At 41.8% G+C, this 21,176-nt stretch overlaps 1 protein-coding gene across 2 annotated transcripts in view; it reads right to left on the reverse strand.

Annotated features, from left to right (window-relative positions):
- Positions 1-249: 249 nt before the first annotated feature.
- LOC100643210 (protein apterous) overlaps positions 250-21,176 on the reverse strand; it is a 54,395-nt gene continuing 33,468 nt past the window's right edge. For both annotated transcript variants that reach the window (XM_048409859.1, XM_012313641.3), the window contains exons 4-6: positions 11,316-11,845; positions 6,870-7,087; positions 250-2,008 (exon numbers count right to left, since the gene is read on the reverse strand). In XM_048409859.1, the coding sequence (XP_048265816.1) occupies positions 1,793-2,008; positions 6,870-7,087; positions 11,316-11,845 (964 nt within the window). In that variant the 3' untranslated portion in view covers positions 250-1,792. The remainder of the gene's footprint in view (positions 2,009-6,869; positions 7,088-11,315; positions 11,846-21,176) is intronic.

Consider the following 21,176-nt stretch of genomic DNA (forward strand, 5'->3'; position numbering starts at 1 on the left):
CTTTCTTGAGATACGTAAAGAAATTTTTTTGTCAGCTATCTTGTCAGCCACAGAGATATATTTTCTTATCTCTTTGCGAAGGAATCAATTTAATATTTTATTTTCTTTCTTCCTCTAAAAATCTGAGAATTGGAATTTTAATACGTAATCGTATTAATAACTGTGAATTCGATGTTAAGGATAGACAAGGCAAGGGATGTGAAACGGTGGCAGAGGGTTTACAAAGAAAAAGTCGAGAGAGGCAGCGAGTATATTGTCAAAATATATTCAATGAAAAAATCATCTTGTAAAATTAGACAATCGTTCCATTCGTTACAAGGGTATTAATAATAGGAGTGATAATAATAATAATCGACGTCATCATTATTACCTTGCCTAACAGAACCGCTACCGAATGCAATTAGAATCCCTACAACCTATAGCGGTGCCTTAAGAAACTTGAGGAACGTCCTTTATTTACAACAATTATCGTGAAATTTACGCCAAGGATTCGCGATCGGGCGCGACGCGAGCGGCAATTCATTCTATCCCTCATTCTTCTTCGATTTATTCCTTCCTCTTCTCATTCTTTACTTGAGCAATAATTACAGTCACACTCGTTAAATTCACGCTCGACGCGCCCGAATTTATTTATAAATAATATATATATTTATATATTTATATATTCGTATTTATATATACTCGACGTTAAAACCCAACGTTTCGCGCGACACGAAACACACTGGAGTTCTCTGTTTAATTATCAATTTCGATAACTCTTCGTTCACGCGTTTCAACACATGAGTCAATGGTTCGTCATTGATATTGATCGAGACGCGTTGGATCGAGTTAATCGTAACGATACGGAATCCCTCAATCGCAACCCTTCATCACCTTGATTCACATAACGATAACGATTACGAAATGTTATTGTGTACGTACATATAATTGTTTAATGCATTCGTTTATTTAAACACGTAATACCAATAGAAAAGTATTACGTTCATCCTCCTTCTACTAACCCCGTGGAAACGTTGGATTTTCACACAGCACTGGTAAGGTTTGTAACCTTTAACTAGGCTTACCTCAAAACGCTTATAACCAATAAATAGACATCGACAACTAATTACAAACGCTTCCGAGCCGGGTGTACTACATCGACGTGTCCCATCGAAACGTTTACCCTTCGCGTGTACGTATTTCCGTGTAATCGTTCGTGCACATGTGTCGCGAAATTCACCATAATGTGACAGAAAACTGTAGTAGATCAAGCTCTCTTCGCTTATGCCTCGCTTACAATAAATACATCTTCTATACCATTCAATTAATCGATTCTTCTTTATTGTACAATCTCCATTTTCCCCCAGATCGAATGCCGCTCGGTCCACATGGAGAACATCCTTGCTAGGAAAATCTTATTTTCATCCTTTCACTCGTCTCACGTTTCTTATTATTGTTACCGTGTTCCGTGTAGGCGTAGCGAGCTACATTGTATTGGATCAATAGATCCACGTAGTTACGGGAAAATCTCGTAAGAAATGGTTCGTCAAAAACGAAACAACTTCTTTTTCTTTACACAGCTTCCTACCGAACCCTTAAAACGCGAGATACCACTCGTTTCGACGAATAAATTATTCACAGTGTCGTTGTTCGCGCGTTCTTAAGGACAAAGAAAGTCGTGGATTCACGTAATCGAATAAAACAGTTCCTCGTTTCGTTGCGTGGCGTCGAACCCGCGAATTCTCGACCACGTTAACGACGGGCGTTTTACGAATCGTTCGGTTGGCCTGTCCCGGAAATGGAATTTCGGAGATCACGCGCAGTCCAAGGACGCCAAGGACGCTGGACTGTGCGGTCCGCCCAGCATGAATGGAGGACTCATCGGCGGTCCACCGCTTCCGGTGCTGTTCCCATAAAGCTCAAGGTCGCCAAGGGAACCGCCGTCCACGCTGCCGTCGCATTTGTCCGACTTCCCCTCCTGCTTCAGCACCATGCGCCGCCATTTTGCGCGGGCGTTCTGGAACCAGACCTGCGAACACATCGAAACCACACCGTTGAATGTATATACGTATCGCGTACCTTCGCGTATTCGATGCTTCAGCCGCGAGTGCTGATCGAAGAGAGAGTGCGCGGAGAGACTCGTGCACCGGATATCCGATGGATGTTACTATTCTTCTACGATTTCGAGTACATTTTTCTAGTGTTGTTGATATATTTGTTCGCGGATACTTTCGAGTGTTTGCTCCGAGCCTCGTTAGAAAGTCAATGAAATGATATAATAGATTATGGAGAGCTTGCAACTGGCATATTTTAGATGTATTAGACTGTAGCATGGAGTGTTTGGTTTTGGAGTATCAATTTAGTAACGATTTCAGTTCTTAGGAAATATTTTTACTCTTTGTACATTATATTTCCTAGATTGATTTAAATGTAAGAATTACCCTTTTCATGTATAATCATAGTTTTTTCAGATTTTAGCTGACAGAAAACGCTTCTTTTTGGGGATTTAATCGACTATGTTTCTTTAAAAATCGGACATTAACACCGGATTAGTGATTGCTTCCTCCATTTACCCCGTGTATTTAGATTTGCAAATTGCAAAGTTGGAAGGCATGTTTTTAACTCTCTACACTTTAAAACCTCCTTTCCTCCATTTTCCTCTGGACTCGTAAGTTCGCCATCCTCGAAAGAACATCGCCTAAAAAGAAGCACACCCCAATTTCTCCCGTGCCTTTACCACGCCTCGTTGCACCTGACGACGAAAAGAAACGCGGGACAAAAGGAGATGGAGGACAGTCGCAGTGAAGAGAATGGTCGAGGAGGACCAAAAAGCTCGCGCGCCACCAATATATCTTCATCGAGGGGGCGCACTCGGAATACAGAGGGAGAAAGAGCGTGCAATTTAAATGCAACCACACGCGCAGTGGCACGTCAACGGGCCAGGCCCTGGCTAGGATAGCTACATCGTCCACACAATGCAACAATATATAATGCCACGATACACAGCCTCGAGTCTCTCCCTCTCGCCACTCTACCCTCTGTTCCCGATAGATAAAAGACGGCCTCGATACACGGATCCGGCGTCGCCATTTTCAAGAGAGTCTCCTCCCCCGCTAGCTGAAAACCAGCAGAGACTTCCAACCGACACAACCTGGGTCTCCCCTTCGTGGTCGAAGCGTGTACGAGTGTTTCTCCCTGTGGCGAACTCGCAAACTCTCTCGCGCGCGCATGTTTGTATTATACATACTTATAACGTGGTTACCACTGTGTAGGTTGTGTGCACGTTTGTACATGTGTATGTATGTTTGTACGGAGTTTGAAAGTGTCGGTGGGTTAGGTACGCGCGTTCTCGTGTATTCGCACATGTATACATAGAACGAAGTACGTAGAGAGACGAGAGGAGAGCGGCGACGAACGCAGCCGCGGCGAATGAGCGAGTATTCGTGCGTTTCGCGATCAATATCAAGCAAGATGGCGACCAAGAACCCTACGCCGCACCGAATACAATAGGCCGGCTCTCGCGCCTCCTCCCCTGGCCAACCCGACGACCCCCAAGCCTTTTCTCTTTCTCTAGATCTTCTGCCGGTTGCTGCCGGCGCCATCGAGTCACCGCGCGCTTCTCTATGTCTGCCTGGATCCACGTGAAGAGGCTGTGCTTCACGGGTGCACAGAGCCGCACAAGGATTTCGAGGATCTCGTTCTTTCGCTAGAATAGAAGGAGTCGCTTCCACAGAAACGGGTTAACTTTATTGGGTGAAGATCGGGGATGGTGGGGTGGGACGTGGTTTTGGTGCGTGCACAGGAATGTTTCTAAGAGGAACTGGAAATCGTTTTTGTCGTAGATTGAGAGCGATTATAATGCAGATTTTATGGACTATGTAAAAGTAGTTTGAACTTTCATGTTGATTTCTCTGATTATTTTCGAAGAGCGCTAATTTTAAAGGATGGAAAGAGTTCTTTAATCTTCAACCTTTGTTTGCATTGACGATGTCATTCACGTTTTGGCGATCGATTCCTTTCTTTGCAACGAAGGAAAATAATCTTCAATGGAACGTGGCGTGTGATAAATTACATCTTGTTGCAATAATAAGATCGTAAATGAAACAAAGATCAAATAAAGATTTGGAAGCGAATTTTACGGAAATTAAGGAAATCAATTCATTGTCCAATTCGTGTGCAGTCTATGGCTCCATCATTTGTCAATTCAATTTGTCGGTTATAATTCAAGAGGATCGAAATATACTGCAGCGTAAATCGAATTTTCTACGAATAAAGAACCAGCTAATTTCAAAATCCTATCGCGATAAAATGTTTCCATACCACTAAAACCCATAAACCCTTCAAATCTTCCTGGAACAATACCAAGCTCCATAAACCATCCTTCTTAAGAGCCTCCTAACCAGAAAACAAATCCGATTAATTCGCCATAAAAACTGCGAAGCAACCACAAAATAACCGGAAATGATTTCGCCCATAATCACACGTTTAGGTCCGAATGTCCAGAAGTCAGTCGGGTCTAGTCGGTCCAGTGGCAACGATTTACGCTCAGACAAATGCTCGTTCACGACGATCTTCGATTTGGCGGATCGATCGACTGAGGTTTCGGAGGTTGGTCTTAACGCGTTGAGACGTGTGTGTTCGCACGTTACACCCGTCCCGGTTCACGAAATAGATTCCTGGCCCGTGTAATTTAACAGTAGTGGGTTAACGAGGGCAGAGCGCGGCGCTCGTTACGACAAAACTTGCCCGGCCGGAGATTTTGAGTAGCGGCGGATTGACGGAGGGCCATAATTACGGGGAAAGGCCACAGAGGCTCGTCGACGGAAATATCACCGTGGCCCATGCGGTTCTTTTACCTCAACGCGCCGCCGGCAGCACGCACTAATTGGGAGAAGCGCGCGCGTACGTCTCCACCGCGCGCGGTTCACCCGCCACGTGAATATTTTTATAGGAGTCCCTGGCAAGCGTGGCGACGACCGAACGCCACGCACAAGGGGTGCAGGGAGAGACAGTGAAAAAAGAGGAAAAACGATCGAACCACCGGCTATCCATCTTCCAACCGCGATTTTTGTCTGCACCTTTTTTACCCGCCTCTGGAAACCTCCGCGACCCTCCCGAAACCGCAGGCCCGGCCTCTTCCCTCCTCGTCTACGGACACCGATAGTTATCTATTCGAAACAACATCTTTCCGTGGCGACGATTTTTTTACTCCGTTTTTCGTTTTGCTTGCGCTGCTTCGTTTTTTAAGAAAGTAATGTTAAGGGAAAAAAGAGTTTGTATTGGAAATGGGGGGAATTGAAAAGTGAAAGTTTTTTTAGTCAATTTTCGACTCTTAATACTGCTGTGTTCTTTGAATCATTTTAGGATCGTAATAGAATTTGGATTATTTCATTTTTCAATTCTTATATAATATGTAATCGCTGCTTGCCTATGATCCAACGATACCAATCGATAATTAAATAAAATCGCCATCAACGTATGGAAGCAATTATTTTACAAGAATGAAGAGAGTACGAATTTATCAAGAAGCTAGTAAATTGTCGAGCGTATTAAATGCCCAAAAATATGTTCAAAAATATGTTTGATTAATGAACTTATGCAGGTCCAAACGAAGATAAATGGAGAAAGCTACAGACATTTCACCAAAGTAGGAGGATGATCGATACTGAGAAAACAATCAGCCTATTTATCTTTCACGCAAAAATGAACCACCGTCTGGCCTAGATCGAAACGTAGGATCTCAGGGAAACGGTAGGACGACGATTTTCCCCGGGACCTTCTCTTTTCGCGTACTAACAATCTCTTCTATCTTTAACCTACCGCCGCGTGTTCCACGTTTTCAAGTGCCGCCGAAATAAACGTAACACGGTCGCATAAATTCCAAAGACACCGCGGCTGGATCGAACAACACGAAGAGGGAACGCAACGATACAATCTGTCCGAAACGACGTAGCCGAAAAGGTCCCGGGGACAGTTTTAGCTGGCCTATGAAGGGCGTCATGCGTCATTGACGGCGTGCACTAATTGGAGGAGGCCGGTGCACACCCGACGCGAATACTTTTCCCGCGAACCGACCCTGTAAATTTCCTTTTAATTGCGCATCAAGACGATTCCACGCCTCTAAATATTTTGTCTAGCGTGGAAATACGGTGGAACGTTCAATGTGTAGACGATTCAGAAGATTGAATTTGACAGAATATGATGTGCTTTATACATAAGTATAGTCATTCGTAAGAATTTTTGTATGTTCCATAAGGGGACTGTCCTTGTTCAAATGAATTAAATCGTCGTGTAATTTTGATCGATTTATAGTAACGATGAACACATGGAGTTTGATTTAAAAAAACTCGTGATGAATAGGTAATTAAAAGTAGCACTTACTATCATCTTCCTATGGTAAGTTTTTCTATGGTTCAATTCAAATAAGGAAGTTGATAATTACTGATTGCTATAAGGAACATGGTATATATTATAACGAATAATATAAGAGCAACTAAATTATATTAATTTTCAAAAATCTAATTTTAAACCCATGTTGTTAAAAATCATACTATGAAATTGAAAAGTATCCAATGTCTTGCCAATACGTCTATACGTTTCAGGAAGAGCATAGTACCAATTAATTAACTCCGAAGAAAGCTACTCTTAGGCCAGGAAACCGATTATATATTCCACAATATCAATGTGCATCGAACCTTCATCCAGAGCACTGTCAATCAATAACAAATAACAAATCTTCCCAAGACAAAAGCGGACACACGTCCAAGTAACGATAACACATCCCGCGAATCATCAAACGTCGCAGAACTCGATTCCACGATTAAACTGGAGTAAATGTAGCACGAAACGAAGACTATGGCTATGGCTTCGTCACCAGATCGAAAGCTTACCTGTAACACCCTTTTTGGCAAGCCAGTTTTCTGGGAAAGTTGCTTGAGATCCTTCGCATCCGGATTGTGATTGATCGCGAAGTAACTCTTCATCGTCCTTAACTGGTGATGCTTGAAACTCGTTCTCATTCGTTTTGTTCTGCTATTGGAACCAGGTATGCCGGGAGTCGCCGGTCCTCCTCTACCGAAGGGCATATCTATGTAGTCCGCGTTCAAATCTGCAACATAAATTCCCAACATCCGGATTATGCGTCTTAATTAAACACCGGTGTCGCGGGCTATTTTTGAAGCCGCCCGTATCGCCTGTATCAGTTAGGGGGATCTTTTCCCGGCGGCGGTGGACCGAACCTCTCTTCGCGCGCTAAGGGTTGGACCCGGCTTTGGATTTATGTCTCGCCTTCCACGCAGTTCGTCTCGCCGATACCACGGAACGTCAATATCGCCGCGACTTTATTTACCGTCGTTTATCGTTTACCGTCTAATTGTTTAAATGAAAGGGTTAATGATATGGAGGTTTGATAGGGAAGATTTGTGTTTACTTGGTTATATTTTCTTTCGGTTGGATTATTTGGAAGTTTGTCAGTCGTGGATTTTCTAGATATACTGTGCAATATTTGGCAATCCTTTTGATCTGATTCTGTCATTTGTTCTATTGTTTTTAGAAATCAATAAAATCGAACGAATGCAATTTTTGTATTAGTGCATTCAATATCAGGTGAAAAGTTATTATTTCCAATGCTTACAAATGATATAATGTTAAAAATAAATACGCATGGAATGAAACTTCCTTCCTTTAGGACCTGCTAAGAATGAAATTCAAGGAAACTGGAACATATTTTTCCTCCCAAATTCTTAACGTCTCTTCGTATTATCATCACCTATCAATTTCACTGCTTCATAGCAAACACGCTACCGAAAAATCTCATCGAAATTCAAAAGCGATAGGGGGCGACGTTGGTAGCCGACGATCACGCATCTCGATCGGAAATAAAGTTATCGTGGCAACAATTGCGGGCTCTCGAGGCAATGCGAAGAACCGTCGGAAGCGGCAATGCGGCTGGTCGCGACTCTAGCGCTGTTTGATGTGTATCACAGCTCATTAGCTCCTCGAGTGCAAACAAGAAGGGTGATAGCGTATGCGAAAGACCAGTGGATACACGGCCAATTACAACTCTATGCAGCAAATAGTTTGCAGGCACGATACCTCATTCCGGTATATCTATCCTGTCCCCGAGACTTCGCCAGTCCACCGGAGAATAAAGCGACGCTCCGACAGCCGTCCAGCCAGATGCCGGATCGATAAGATCGAGATCGATCTTCTATCGCGTGGAAATCTACGAAACCGCTGACTCGTTCACGATGAACGACCGTTCTTACATATTTTTTTCCTTTTTTTTCTTTGCCCGTTCATTCGCTACCGTTCGCTATCTGAACTGGATCCTGCGAACTTCTGCCGCTCAGTTGATGAACTTTTAGATCTCACGGAGATCTTATGAGAATTTCTAATTACCGCGTTAGACGATTATTTGGAACCGTGAGAGAGTATCGATATTCCCTTTCCTATTTTTATACTATTAAAGACTCTATACTATACAATCATGCTTCGTGATGTATTTTGTAAAAAATGGAGTTCAGATTGTTGAACGACTTATTTTCATTTCTGTAACAAGCACTTCTGATAAGATCAAATTTGTTACTGAATACATTCAATCTTTTAAATCATCGCATCAGATAGTAAAAAGTATAAATAGCTGAAGTAGGAAGAGCTAGCATATCTTATAAATTGTATTAATTCCAAGGTTAAACGAGTTGGAAATATCTCACAAAAAAATTCAACACAACCTCGTCTTCTCGATCTAAAACATTGTCAAACGACCACCACACGTTCTAAAACCAAGCACACCTTGAGATAAAAGGAAAAACTGGAAGAAATTCTAGTCGAAGGGGCCCGACGACCTTGCCAGCGAAGAAGGTCCAATCGACGAAGCCCCCCCCCCCTCCCTATCAAATTATTTTATTTCAAACGATAAATTCTCGCGCGAGGCTATCCAGCCAGCAAACAGAACAAATAATTTCCAGTCATCCGTGGGTCCCGTGTCGAGACATCATCGTTCGCGGACACGAACCACGAGATCTTTTTCACAGGAAACAGCCAAAAGAAAAGGACCCAGAGATGAAAGAAAGAGGAAGAAAATGAAGGAACAAAAAGAAAAGCAGAGGAACTGGTCCCGGGGTAGAGAACGGCGCACGGCCGGTGGTTCGTTGAGGCGACTCGTCTCTGGTCCCTCCTCTGTTCCCACGGTCGGTCAACAATCGAAATTAAGTTCTCGAAGGCGGAGAAGGAAGCTGCCGCGGCGCGCTGCCCACGCGCGACACGTACACGCTTTGTTGGGATTGGATTCGTGAATTTATGTCGCGGCGACAAATTTTATCAGGGTTCGGTGGCAAACACCACGCGCCCACGCGCGCCCGTAAATCACCGGCGGAGCACACACCTCTCGGGGATTCGTCGTGTTACGTGCGCGTACCGCGCGATCTCTGACCGCGTGGCCGAGGCCCTCGTACCAACGTCCACCGATCCGGGACCCTGCAGCTCGTGTAAGAATTTTCGTGCACGCGATCGCGATCGTGCCCCGACACCGACGATTGAAAATCCTCGGACCTGATCTAGGTACACTTTGGAACTGTTCTTAAAACATGGATGCAGAGGAATGGTTAAATGCGAGTTGGCATGAAGTCTCTATATGGTGATTCGAAGCGGTTAGGTTACAGTTACAAGGAACGTTATGTGGACAATTTGGATTGCTACGTAGTTAAGAAGAACGTAGATGAAATCAAAACGAAGTATCTTCTAAGTCTTAGGTAACATTGATTGTTTGATGAAGAAATAGGAGTTGCTCGTAATTTTATGTGATATCTACTTTATTCCAGGCGGAGTCTTCCACGTTGATTTGATTAAAGTCATTTAGTTAAGTCGAATGTAATATGAGGCAACCTTCTGATAATTAAGAAGATCGTTGATAATATTAAAAATCGAGGTATATCTTTTAAATATCATTACTTGTTTGTAATACAGGAATTGTGTCATTGTCTTATCGAGTTTTTCCATATTCATCATTAACAATTCGTTTTGTGCTGCGGTTAAACGGAACGCGTTCTTTCTTATCTTACATTAATTAAATACAGAGAATATATGAATATTAATTGATCTTGTATCAGGAACGACTCAAATTTTGATAAATAAGATTAGCGTTATTGATTGTTAATAAAGTTAGATTGCCTAGTTTGTATAGATAAAAGTGGTTTAAAGGTTAACACAACGATAGAGAGAATTTTCTGGCGTGTTTCGGTATAACAACGTTAAAAGTAATAAACGTTAATTTAATGGAGCAAAAATAATGACTCATTGACGAATTACAATGTTTTAGCACAGCTTAATTGAATTACGATAGGCACGCAGTTTTCGTGCTATTAATTTTTCAAGATGAGAAGTTCAACAACACTGAGCGCCTCGTTTTTCAAAGCTACTGACGCGGTTTGCGATATTTTCTTGTTAAGCAAACATTCGACCACTTCACGGTCCAAAAAATCGTACAGCAATTTTGCGGAGTTACACGTCTCGTGCTTTCTAATTGCAAACCATGATTATTGCGTGATACATTCCAGCACAATGCTCGTACAACGTGTTTCTATTCCAATTTGCATCTGTTCTATCGGGTACGTTTCACCTTCATTTGCGATCGAATCTCTGAAACGTGTCTACACATACGTATACTATTCGCTGCCAGAATGTTAATTCGCGCGTGAAGAATTTCTCTAAAATAACTTTTGCATTCCTCGAGGGACAATGTGCAAAGCTTTTTATAAATCTGGTACGTGGTGCAACCGAGAAAGCGATGAATCACTTTGCAGCTGTTAGGATGCCCGCAAAATCGTCCAACAGCATGCGATACAAAACAAAATAATACGCTTCGGAAGAATAACGAAAAACAATGCGACCAAGTTACCTTCTAATATTCTAAAACACTGGATTATGCTCGATGGAAGAAACGATCCGGATAATTCGTAGACACAAATTCTTCTTTCTAAGTCACATAACTCGATGAAAGTGATGAGTGATCGAGAAATATAGCTATTACTGTATAAATATATTTTGCTGATACGTGTTACATGGAAGCTAAAAACATAAAGAAACAGTTAATTTAAAATTGTGTTACCTCGGAAGATTGTTTAGCCAAAAATTTAAAGAAATTAATCATAAGATTAATAGCAGATTAAGTGTAGCGTTTAAACACGAACTTATAAGAGAATTATGACTTAGAAATTAAAGAATCAAAAAATTACGGCTTTACGATAAAACAAATTACTCTGTAGGTCGTTTCTTCCATCAAGCACATCTTCGTTTTTCCCCAAAACTTTTGATCAGATACGGGTAACGACACTCACCTATGTTGGCGGTCATAGCTTCGAGATCCTTGGGTTTCCTCTTCCTAGGCCTACCCTTCTGTCTTGGCGGCGGCACGACGGCGGCGCCATTGAAGTACGGTACCTTGGGTGGTGAGCCTGCGTCGGGTATGGATGGCGTCGAAGGTTGAAGCGGTACCGGGCTTACGTGGCTGTGGGGATGCTGAGGATGCATCGAGTGATGCGGGTGAGATGGATGGGAGGGATGATGATGATGGTGGTGAAGGAATTCCGGCGAGGGGAACGGTTGACCGGGATAGTGCGGACCGGGCGGATAAACCGGAACCGGAGGACTCTGGGACGGGTGCAGCTCCGCGCCCATCTCGTAATGCAATCGACAGAGCACTGCGCCATCCCTCATCCCGAAGTGATCACCCTTGGTCAGCGGAACCGCGCAGGCGGCACATGAGAAGCAACGGACATGGAACACCAAGTCTCTGGCTCGCATCACCAGCTCCGAGGCCAGGATCGCTGCGTGGCATCGGGCACATCGTTTCATACTGCCAAACATTCTGAAAAAAATTTGGATCTAAAGTTATACATGTGTTTTCTTTTGAGAATATTCATTAAGCAAGGAAGATTAATTTTCTAGTACTTAAAAGTGAGGTATTTTAACTGATTTTTATACTTGAATCTATGAATGAGACATTTCATTCCTTAAAATGTAGGTAATTTTAAGTTCGTCTTTTTTTTTTCAATCACTATCATAAAAACGTTCATATTTTTCAGCAATACCAACGTGTTCTTTTATTAAGACAAAATCGTGATTATACCTATACATTTGCTTATTTTTGTTGTATTGCTTTAGTTCTAATTAGCTATGGATAACATATTAAGGTAGATATGAAGTATCTTGTTGAAAGCGCCATATGAACGACTGTGCAATAAAATATCTCACTCATATTGGGATGGTTTAAAAGAATTCTTTTGTAATTATCGAATAATCCCCATAACGTAAATGACAGTTTTAAATATATATGATAATAACGACATAAATGTTGTTTTACACGCATATAATATATCTCTAAAATAATATGATGTTTCAAGGGGCAATAACTTGGCCTAAAGTAGCCCGATCCTTAAGCTCCCAATTTGCAAGACGATCACACAGCCCGGTTAAAAAGTCAGGGTAACTAAACGTTCTAGCAAAGTTACGCCGCTTTTGGTCCGTGGGGCATATCTTTGGAACTAAACCGGCCAATTAACAGGGCAAGAAATCGGGCGACGTTAGTACAACGCCCGCCGACACCGGGATACATACAAACAGATCGAACCGGCGGCCATAACAAAAATAACCAAGAAATTATCGTAACTGCGGGATGCAGGCGGCGCCCATTTTTCCATTCACTTTAAACGATACAAACACATCCGCATGGGGAATGTTTCTCATCGTCTGAGATATCCACCGTGTCCCACAGATAGGGTTCCGTTAAATCGAGAGAAAAAAAGGAGAAAAAAATGAAAGAGAGGAAAAAGGCAACCGGCAAGCAGATAAACAGCCACCGCCAGAGAAGTGTCCGTGGCACGAACGTGGATCCAAGTGGAACAGAGACAGAGACGACACATAGAAACTCAGTGATATCGCGAAGGTAGGGAAGGGACACGTATGGTAAACCGCGGTGAAGCAAAAGGGCGGAAAGGGAAGGAATATGCCGATGCAACGGGCACCGTGACATCGCTACTGCATTAGCGGCACCCTGCAGTCTCCATTACCGAAGCCGGTCGACTATCTACCCGACATCCACCACGGCTACCTACCTAACCACCTATCTCACTCTCCACCTTCTCCCAAATATATTACGTCGCCTCGCAGCCGTACTAAAGAACCTAGATAGAGACGTGCCCGATCTTATAACCCTGATGCTACGTCGGATCCAGTCTCCGTTAAGTTGCTCCGCACCATATAGAAATATATGGTAGGCATAATCATGGTGTTTCAGACGTATGTAGAACGATCCTCGAACCTGGGTCATTGAGGTGGTTAGTCTTTGAGGTGTTCTGAGACGAATGTTTCACGAATAATGAGAAAAATGGCTCGGTCGTAATGTTGTACACAACTGTCACTGAGATTATTGTTCGTGTATATCGTTTAGATATTTTTATTTGTATCTGAAATAAAGAGAAACATCTCTCTATTACTTGGGACCTAAATAAAGGGAAAATTGTATCGCTTTGAAAAATATCGCAGAGAAAATCGAGTATATGCAAATAAATTTAAGTGACATTACAGATTACTAAATTTTCTTACAATATGTTTTAAGCTATGATTCAAAGAAACGCGAATTGTGTAAAAGCGTGAGGTTGAAGCAGAGACTATTTTATAGAAGAGACGGTTTTCCTTTTGATCTCCCTCGAATCATGTCAACACGCGTAGCCAGACAATGATTTTTCTGAGATCGACGCGATATTGATGGAATGAATAGGGAAATGCGGGAAAACAAAAGGAGGATGTGGCTACGAGAAATCGTGCACGCACTGCGGAGCAACGATCTCAGCAATTGGAAAACGAGAAAATGGGGAATAACGATCAGATATCGCGTAACGGAAAAGCAAGCCAGACTCCGCGTAACGAGTTTCGTTGTTTCTCGATGGAACAACGACTCGGTTTGCTCGGTATTCTCGTCTCGAAAAGGGAACACGTTCGATGCATACCCTGTTCGATAACACAATGAAATGCAAACAAGATTTAAAAAAACCATTCATCTAGTATCTCCATTAACACTGTCTGCATAGTGCATTAAATCTACATAAAGCTTGTTTAAACTGTCTTTACTCCACCAAGCATTTTAATAAATAAAGTTTCTTCTTAATTAATATACACTACATTCTATTAATAACAATAAATGAATAACAAATCAAATTAGTTAATATTATACATTCAATTTTCTCCAAACAAATATTTACATTCAAAATAAAACGAAAAAGAAAAAGAAGGAAAAGGGGGATGAATGTAATCTAATTGTCATAACGTTGCATGTACGCAACCTCTACACGTTATCTCGCTGCATAATTCTGAATGAGTTAATAAAAATTTTAACATATTAGTTTTATTACATACCTAAATTTTGCAGCAAAGCAACGAACGATAACAAAAGATTCTTTTCCCCTAACAAACATCTTCAACAATCCTCAGAAGAATAGCAAAGATGAAACTGTTGTTATATAAACTCGAAAGAGGGCCAATCGGTTACCCAATATGCTCGAATGGATCCGATTAGGCAAAAATACGCGGAGTTATCCTGCTGAGCGCAAACCAGACTACCGCAACCATTGTATTCTATATGTGTGACAGGATTAGGGCTGTCAATAGGATCAGAACAACGATAACAATGTGTCTCGAGTCAAGAGACCCTCGACGACTAGTAGATTCTCCGTGCCTAATCCATTAGATTAGGTTTAGGTTTTACCAGGGACCAGGTTAAATCCCTTCGACTCAAAGACTATGTTCTACTGTGCAACGTTATTCGTCGAAACCTTTGGCACCCATCATTGAAGACAGGGTGCCGAATGACTGGCTACTTTCATCGTTGGCGTTCAAGTCGTTTCGGCCGTGTCCCTGTGAAGAGGTGTTGACACGGCTTGACGCTAACTCCCGTCGACGCTTGAATGGAACTTTGAATCGAGTCTACTTGTCGGACTCGCTTGGGGACCGAATATTTTTCTAACTCGATTGGAGGAGCCTGTTCAGTTGAATGTGAAATTGAGGAAGAGGATTAATTTAGTTTGAAGTGCGGTGTAGTTTGAAGTTGATGGTGTTTCGTAAAGGTTGAGGAGTAGATCGATTTGACATAGAGAAATTATAGAAATTGTTACAGCACTTATAGAAAATTTCCATCAATATATTACGCGTATTATAAATAAATATTATCAATTATTCAATTATTATGAACTCGAATGATTCTGTGCTGCCATCAATCTCTCCAACTGATCAGAAACCCAAACTTTCCACTTCATTAATCCATCAGTCTTCCTCCATAAGACTCGTACATTCTCTTCAAGCCCAAACACCTCACGAAACCGTCAGAAACCCGCAAGGTATTTACAGCAAAGAGAAAAATCCGTGAAGGTGAGTAGGGTAGAGTTGGTTTTGGCTATTCCTTGCCGTTGGTCGACGCTGTCTTCAGCCTCCCCACGAGGGCTGTCCCGCCGATGGATGAATGAACGAGCTCCACGACCGGGAATAACCTCATTCACGCGCTTCCATCCGTCCTTCCACGCTCATCCTGGTTCCACAAGGCACGGTGGGGGGACGCCCGCAGAGTTTTACAAGATGCACCATATGCGATACATTATTATACAATGCGAGTTGCCGCGGTATTCTAAGCGCGGCCAGAGCCTTGCTTTTTCGCCCGGCTCCTAAACGGATCGTACCCAGTCCGCCACAAAGAGTCGGAAATCTTTTATAATACGCGAACTACTCGCGCGGCGCTGGGACCACTTGCCGCGCGTTCGCACACTCGTTGCATCCGTCGACCACGTGGATACTCTCTCCCTCCGTTTCCATATCCTTTTCTTTCTTTCTTTCTCTCTTTCTTTCTTCCTTCCTTATCCAGCTTCTTTTGGTTCGTAGCCTCGTTGCGACCGCTTTCTTTTCGGTTCGCTTTCTTTGGCCCTCGAGAGATGCCCGCGAGGACACGAGCCCCGCAGAGGCCGCGATTTCTCACGTGCCGTCTCGAGAAAGATGTAAGACTCCACACGTCTTCATCCTTCGACCGTTGCACCCCGCGGTTCTCGTTCTTCTCGCACGCTTCTGGGGATGATTTTTTTATACACTATACAATGTTGGGTATTTTCTCTTTTTTCTTTTTCTCTTCTTTTTTTTCATTTTGGTTCCTGTTTCTCTTTGTACGATTGTTGGTAGGCGCGAGGAGGAGATCGTGTTGAGTTTGGAACAGTTGGAGAGATGTTTCTGAAGGTTTGATTATGATTACTTTGCCAAATAACTTTTGATAGAGATTTAGTAGAAATGGAGTCAAGCTTGAATAGTTTTTATAGGATTGTTGCTTATTTGGATTATATTAACCATTATCTTAACATTTCTCTAAAGAAATAGTTCGTAAAAGTTATGGTCTTGTCCAGGTTTTTACTCTTAAACAGTTTTCTCTGTACTTGGTTGTTATGCTAAAACTTTTTAAGCGTTTTGTATTATGTAAATTTTGCTTACAGGCAATTGCATCGCTTACACTTGTGATACGAGTAGGAATATTCCAAACTACTGTACGAAACACTTAACATATCTTTAATGAAGATTCGCCATTAAACGAAGAAGCGTGCAAACGAAACGTCGTTAAGATTTCTCAGGCTGCAACCTGCAATCCAAAAATTGTAAGAAATTCAAAGTTCTTCGCTCGATTAAACATTCCAGTAATTTCTTTGTAATGTATTCGCAAACTCTAGCCAGCCACTCACAACCACATCGTTAAGACTCTTGCAGAAATGTTAAAACGAAATGGTAATTGTGAAAGTAATTGACGTTTTATCGAGAGAATGCTTTCGCTATGAACAATGACCTGTCATCGGAAGTAGAAGATGAAAAGAGTGATCATTTTCCCCAAATTGTATTACTAGAATTCACGTCCAACTTTACACATCGCAATCAGAATCAGATTATTTTTCATACGATGTCAATTTTTCTGCATTTTTCCTTTTTTTAACTATCATGAAACTTTCTTTGTCAAAAGACAAAATAAATGTCCTATATTATTATCATATTCTCTATGTTGGTTTGAAAAACCTAAATACGATAAGAATACTGACTGGATGGAATGTGCCAAGGATATTTCTAAACAAATATCAATGTGACGTTATCATTGAAATATTGACTTCTCGAAAAGAGTGTGTTTTCGTGTAAAATTTTTCGGAATCGTGGAAGACGTTTTCTTCGATATTGTGTCGTGTTCTCGTGGCATTTGTCAGGCCGCGTGCGGACATTCAAAAAGATCCAGTCCCGCTTCTATTCGTTCAGCAGCATCGTATGTTAAAGCGGAGGCCGTTGACAAGCCGCGCAGGGATTAAGAGGACAGGCCTCACGATGCTGTAAATTATTATTTTCACGATAAAGGCATGTCCACCTCGACTGGAATCCCGGGTGTAATTAATGCATCCACCGATAAACGATCTGCTTCTGTCCTTCCTACGGCCGCGAATCTAATCGACAAGATTCGACGATCGTGGCTACCGTCCTCGTTGGAAACGTGACTGGATTGTTGAAAGAGAAAAGTAGTAGAAAGAAAGATTTTGAGACACGCCAGGTACGAAACGCAACTTACTTCGATGTTTCTTACACTGTAATTTTAATTAATGTATCTAATTTAGTACTGGGTAATGTAGTAACATAAGTTCCCCTTGTTTCTATATTTATTACATAAATAGAGAAAACAGGACGAATATATGCATATTACAAACTGATATTTCTTCATAATGGTTTTCATTTGTTTATCGAGTGCGTGACGTATCCGTACGATAAATAACTTAACCAAAGCTATTGCGATTATTCTGTTAAAATTTTGTACCAATGGATATCGTATCTTACTGTGTCCTACAGCTCTCTAGCTCTTTACATAAAAACAAAACCACCCTTCGAATAGCAGAACCAGTTTCCCATCATACCATACATTTACCATTTTCCATATATACCATTCTACGCTTCATTTCTACTCAAATAGAGATCGTTACAGACCGGAGTGGCAGCAAGTGAAGCGAGACGCGCGGCAATGAAAGTCGCGGTGACAGGAACGCGGTGAAAATCTTGTCGGGATAGGCCTGTCCGGTATCCAACCATCAAGGAAGATGAACGATAATGCAAGAATACCGTGATCCAGATTAATGCTCGAACACCGCGCCACGTCGCCGCCGGCGACCCACGCGTGTGCGTGTCCTCCGCCGTCGGGGGAGATCCGCGGTGTATCCGCCCGGTAGCCCGTAGCCACATTATTCATAAAATAAAACGCGCAACCATTGGTTAGTCTGAGCGCAGACGACGCGAGAAAATCAACAAGAAAATGCAGCGGGCCGAGACAAGCCCAGCCGCTGTTACGAAAAGATTATTCAGCGAATCATTCAGTAAACCTAGCCGCTACTTCCGCTCGCGGACCGTCTGTAATAAAATGATATACACTGTCGAACTTCCGCTGACGAGGCACTTTCTAAAATGAAATTTCGTTTTTTCTTTTTTACAGATTTGTCGAAGAAGAATTACGCGTATTGAGATTTGTGATTGGTAAAAGTTGGAGATTAAATCATGAATGGTTATCGAATGTTGGAACGTTGATAAAGGGGTTATAGTTTAAAGAATGATATTGGACTAAGCTCGTAGCGAAATTTTGTAGAGTTAATATTTTAAAATTATACACACGCACTTTCTTTCGGTAATTATAACAGAATGATACTATCGACGAATCTACAGTTCAAATTCCACCAAATGATCTCAGTCAACCTCTGTTACAACACTTCATTACGTAACTCTCATTACGTCTCTTAGACAAACTTATAATTCATCATCCAACGACACCCAATAATTAAGAGCAAAATCACACTACCTCGAGAGATGCATATTCTAATTCTCAATCGTGGAAAACTAAGAGTGTTGAGATCGCATCAGTGAGACTCTTAGTAACTGGAGATTCCCTGAGTCGAGAAGCATACGAAGAACAATGTTGCAGAGGTACATATGGAAATCCAGAGCATGATATTGTGAGAACGAGGAAACACGCAATGTTCTCGGTAGATAAAAGAGCTTGGTCGACCTTCTGGTTACAGGAAACACGTAGGCTATCCAGGTAAAGTTAGCATCGGTTGCGTAGCGGAACCAAGCTCTTGGAAACGAAAATTTCCAACATGGAAGAAGTATCCCCAAGGGCAAACGTGTCGCGATGGCGAAGATCCCCTGGCTGGATTAGACATAAACATGTCATACCGGCGATATCAACGCCAATAACGTTGCAAAGCGAACAAGTCGCCACGATATCGCTGCTTCCGATCGCCTCTCCACAGGGGCAGCCAGCGGGCAACAAAGAAACCAAAAAGGGAAACGTCTCTGGAATCGCATACCGTGAAAACTTCGCGGCTGATGTATCGATAAAACGCGTTGGCAACGTTAATCAAGCACCTACGGTGCCATGGAACAATCGTTGAGAAAACGGTGCGCAGTTGCGTCGATAGTTGCGTAATATAATATACAGAGCCGTGCAAAAGTCTTGGCCCATCTACCATGGCGATCTCTTAATAGTAACAATCTTATTTTTAAGAAACATTTCCATACACAATTATCTGGAAATCATTAGATGTTTTAGTTATGTAAATGGTAAGTAAATGGTAAGAATTGAGATTATCGAAAAATTAACGGGAGAACGTTTGTTGTGGAGAGGACAAAACAAGTTCATATGTCAACTTCGATGTTTCAATTTCAAATTTTAAAAGAATTTGTAGCGATAGAAAAACAATCATGTTAAAAATAATCGAAACGACACGGTCGGATTAATACGTGTTGACAGACTTAAAATAATCTCAGATATATTTATATTTATCTGTAAAGACAAAATATTTATTTGACAGATCTTATTCGATATTGTTTTTGTCGTTTACTATGTATCACGATCTATATAATTATCACTGTGTTTGATTGCGTAGCTAAATGATTACAATATCATCGTGTCGAATACGACGAAACAGACAGAGACAGCGAGGAAGAAGGGGACAGTCTTTATCGATGCAGAATTTGTATCCGGATTGTCGTTTCGCAGCCTTCCGCGGCTACTGTTTCATTTTATTCGGTTAACGAACGAGAATCGAACGCGAGAACCGACTCGATACACGACTATTGGTTTCTAAGGGTACAAGTGGAACAAGAGCGGATTACGAATTGATCCGGCCTGAAAATGGCCAGAGATATCCATTTACGAGCACCCACTCGCCAGATGGGGAAAATTTATGTCCCCGGTTTCTTTTCGCTTTAGGAATTATTAGCTTCGCAGTTTGGCGCGAGGGCTACGCTTGATTTTCCGACCAAACGATTAGTCTTTGAAGCAAGCAGCCTCGATTAACGTCCTGACATCCATCATCGAATGGACACACGTTGGATCACGGTCGTGTTTGTTCGGGTTGCGAAAGGGAAGCTAGAGAAATGATTTATCTAGTGGCCCTCGAAGCCGATTTCCGGTTATCGTTTGTTTTTGGTGTGCACGTTTGACTATAGATTGATGATTCTTTTGCAACTGAAAGTAGGGAGATGAATGGTATCAATGTTAACCTATTAACAAGATCACTCCACAGAATAAAACGAAAGAAATCACGAGTCTTCGCAAGCATTCACGATAGACAATCCATTTTAATAAAATGGTTGAAGTATCATAACACGTTATTGTGATGAATGATTAGAGTATGAATAATACAATTGCCAAATTAAGACTGCTAAAATCTGATTAACGACTGAAAAATGTCAATGAAATAACTGTTGTATAAAAAGCACGTTACTTAACTTGGAATTATAATAATTTTCAAGCTCAAAGCAGAAATATTTTACATTTTACAAATTTCAAAAGAAAATACACAAAGAAGACAATAATATTCACTCGTTATCCATGAGGTATCAATTCCAGAAAAATTGTATCCCATTAAAAATTCAATCCAAAAAGACTCGGATTATTTTTTCTCCTCTTTCTCAAATAGTAACTCGCCCGAGCCCTAACCATCGGTCATAAAACCCTTTCTTCCCCACGATATATAGTAATAATCACGGGATTACCTCGCGAACCGGTGCTTATCTCCCGAACAGTCTAATCTGAATATTGATCTACGAAGAACGTAGGAAAAAGGGAAAAAAGAGGCGGGCCCGAGGAAATATAA

The sequence above is a fragment of the Bombus terrestris genome, chromosome 11 (genome assembly GCF_910591885.1).
Source record: "Bombus terrestris chromosome 11, iyBomTerr1.2, whole genome shotgun sequence".
Classification (NCBI taxonomy): Eukaryota; Metazoa; Arthropoda; class Insecta; order Hymenoptera; family Apidae; genus Bombus; species Bombus terrestris.